At 42.2% G+C, this 2,895-nt stretch overlaps 1 protein-coding gene across 2 annotated transcripts in view; it reads left to right on the top strand.

Moving 5' to 3' along the window:
• Positions 1-1,156: 1,156 nt before the first annotated feature.
• The window catches only part of cblc (Cbl proto-oncogene C, E3 ubiquitin protein ligase), a 17,661-nt gene continuing 15,922 nt past the window's right edge, over positions 1,157-2,895 (top strand). Inside the window, exon 1 of one of the 2 annotated variants that reach the window (XM_014017275.1) lies at positions 1,157-2,556. In XM_014017275.1, coding sequence (XP_013872729.1) covers positions 2,180-2,556 — 377 coding nt within the window. In that variant the 5' untranslated portion in view covers positions 1,157-2,179. The remainder of the gene's footprint in view (positions 2,557-2,895) is intronic. The other variant, XM_014017274.1, reaches the window with a different exon arrangement.

The raw sequence follows: 2,895 nt of genomic DNA, 5'->3' as shown, positions 1-2,895 counted from the left end.
AGTCAACAGTATCTGTACAATATGTCAGAACAGTATATTTGTTGCCACACAGCCAAAGGTTGCAGGTTCAACACCTGGCTGCAGTTTTATTTTTCAAGGAGTGTCACCCTTTAAGGTTAGCCTTTTAACGCCTGAATATGTTTAAGATCAGAGGTGCCCACAGTGGGGCCTGACCCACCAAGCTACTCGATTTGGCTCACCAGTAACTGCCCTGGTTACTACGTTGTGATCTCCTGTTTCTCTAGAATGCAGATAGTTTTCACTCACAGTACTTAATCTATCTTTGAGTTATATTGAGATTAAACATGGAATACAGGTAAGACATGTACTGTAGATAAGCTTTAAGCACACATGTAGATTTGCAAACTTTATAAGACCACAAGTATTTATAGTTTATTAATTTATGATTGGTCTTGTGATCCTGTGCTGCCTGAGCGTATGTCAAATGTTTTCCAAGTGCATAGGCTAATAAAAAAAGAATGAAAGAAAAATCTTGTGGGCCACCACACTGGCTGCTAGCTTAATCATAAGAAAAAAAGATAAATAAAAGGGCTTTACTCATAAAGTGTTTGCATTTCATGTATATTTTTGCATTTGGCCCACAGCCCTTGAAAAGATTTTCATTTCGGCCCTCTCAGAGAGAATTTTGTGGCACACCTTCTATAGATCAAAGTTACATGACTTATCAAACCACCAAAGAAAACAATACTTGACAGAAAAAAAGCAAGCTAAGTCCAAAGAAAAACTTTGAAAGGCCTTCAGAAAGGCTGTACTAATAAAATGAATGATGACTCTGGATTTTTGCACAGGACTGTGTGTGTCGAACTGAATTCCACTGCAATCAATTTTAATTTGAATAACAAACACCGACCTCACGATGGTGCTAGAGGAAAAGCTGGCATTTAACCAAAGTGATTTGGATAACGTGAGATTGTGCAAACTAAATTATTCGAATCAATGCAACGTTTTACAACGTACTGGCTCTGGGATTGAACCTGCTGACGGAGCGGCACAGCTCAAAGGAGTCCACGTCAAGTTCTCAAGAAGTGCCCTTTGAACTCATTCATCTACACAGTAAATTGTTTCCTGCTGACATGCCAGTGAAGTTGATGGTGCTGTGACTTTTTCTTTCACTTCACCAGAATCCTGTCCAACAGGGTACGTCTTCTACAACTCAGGAAACCAGGYTTTATGGTTGCTGACTGACTTGTACACTTGCTTTCATTCTACTGTGTTCAGTTCTGAGTCCACACCTCCTTATTTTCTTCTTCTTCCCACCCATCTTTCTATCTCACTCAGTCTCTCTCTCTCTCTCTCTCTCTCTCTACTTGTCTGAGCAGCAGAGCAAAGAAAACAAACCTGTTGGTCTCGTTGCAACCAGGAAATTAATCAAAGACTGAGCCAAGACGTGAGAGAGCAGAAAGGGTGACATCAAGAGAGACGAAGAAGGGGAGGCAGCTCCGTTTCAGGCCATGACACACAACATGTTTCCGCTGTGCTGCAAGYAGATGTACCTCCTCTGTTGACCCTGACAATGTAGGACTGTTATGCYGCTGACAGAAAGGCTGGTAAGCACTGTATGGGGGGCTAAATAGTGCTGAAGTGTGTTCAGTGTAGAGAAAAAGAAGAGAAGGGGGTGAGATGGTACAGACTTGAGACACCTAAAGAGCTGGACCTCAATCGTGAACCATAATCTTTTTTTTTTAGATTTGTTTGTGTTTTTATTTGCTAAGTTGTGAAAGTTTTAAATAGATGCAGTAGACCTCGTGAAGAGCAAAGATCTGGTGGAGGAGCGAGAAGACGAAAGCGGAGGTTTCTCTAAGTGCCCAGCATCCTTTGGGGTGTGATTGCATGTGTCATTCAGGACAACAAAAGTGATTCTGTTTGGCCGTTCCATGGGTAGATGGTTAGATGCTGTTTGACGAAGATAAGATGCAGTGCTTTGAAACCAAGCAGAGGAAACATGCCAGTCACTGTGCAGAGGACAGACGTCCGTGTGAACACTCAAAACCTGAAGAGCTCCACCCAGCATCTGCCTGAAAACATTTGCACCTCTTGACGCAGCATTGGTGTTTGTCATCACCCCCCTCTCTCTCACACACACACACATACACACACTCTATCACTGACGTTTGAGCCATTTGCTGATTCACTTCAATTTCAAACAAACAACAGCAACATGATGGCAGGAGCTGGTTCGGGAGCCTCCACTACCCCAAAACTGAATTCTCACTTTCCAAGAAGTGAAGACCTGCGGCTGGTGGARAAGACCATAAGAAGACTGCAAAAACTGAATGAACTGTGTACAAACCCCCGCCTGGGTCTGAGGAACAACCCGCCGTACCTACCTGATCTGATTCAGGACACTTCGATGCTCCTCGTTCAGGTCTGGGAGCCCTACCGAGGCTTGGGGTCATCAGGAGGGCTGGCACCTCGAGGCGATGAGGCCACATACCTGAGGGTCCACATCAGGAACCTGCTGGATAAGACGGACAGAGCCATGCTGCTTTTCAAAGAGGGACGGGAGAAGATATTTGATGARACATCGAGCCACAGGTAAGAAGACCTCTGGCCCACGTTCAGACACATTCACTTGTGTTAGAGAAGTGCTTCTGAATCCTCTCAGGTTTTAAAGAAACCTTTAGTTTCATATTTTGAGGATTTTTGTTCCAAAACGAATTACCAGTAAGCTTTAGAGACAACCAGAGAACCCCTCGAAAAAAGGTTTGTTTTATTTATGTATTACTTGTGTGTACTCTTGAACGTTTAGTAGAAACTACAATTGTAAAAAAAAATATTTATTTTATTTTATTTACATTAAAAAAATTTAAACAGGTCATATTGGTTATTTGAAACTTATAACATTAGACACTAGATCTACTACTCATTATATAC

Source organism: Austrofundulus limnaeus, unplaced genomic scaffold (assembly GCF_001266775.1).
Source record: "Austrofundulus limnaeus strain Quisiro unplaced genomic scaffold, Austrofundulus_limnaeus-1.0 Scaffold165, whole genome shotgun sequence".
NCBI lineage: Eukaryota > Metazoa > Chordata > Actinopteri > Cyprinodontiformes > Rivulidae > Austrofundulus > Austrofundulus limnaeus.
The sequence above is the reverse complement of the archived record's forward strand: the minus strand, read 5'-3'. Positions and strand labels throughout refer to the sequence as shown.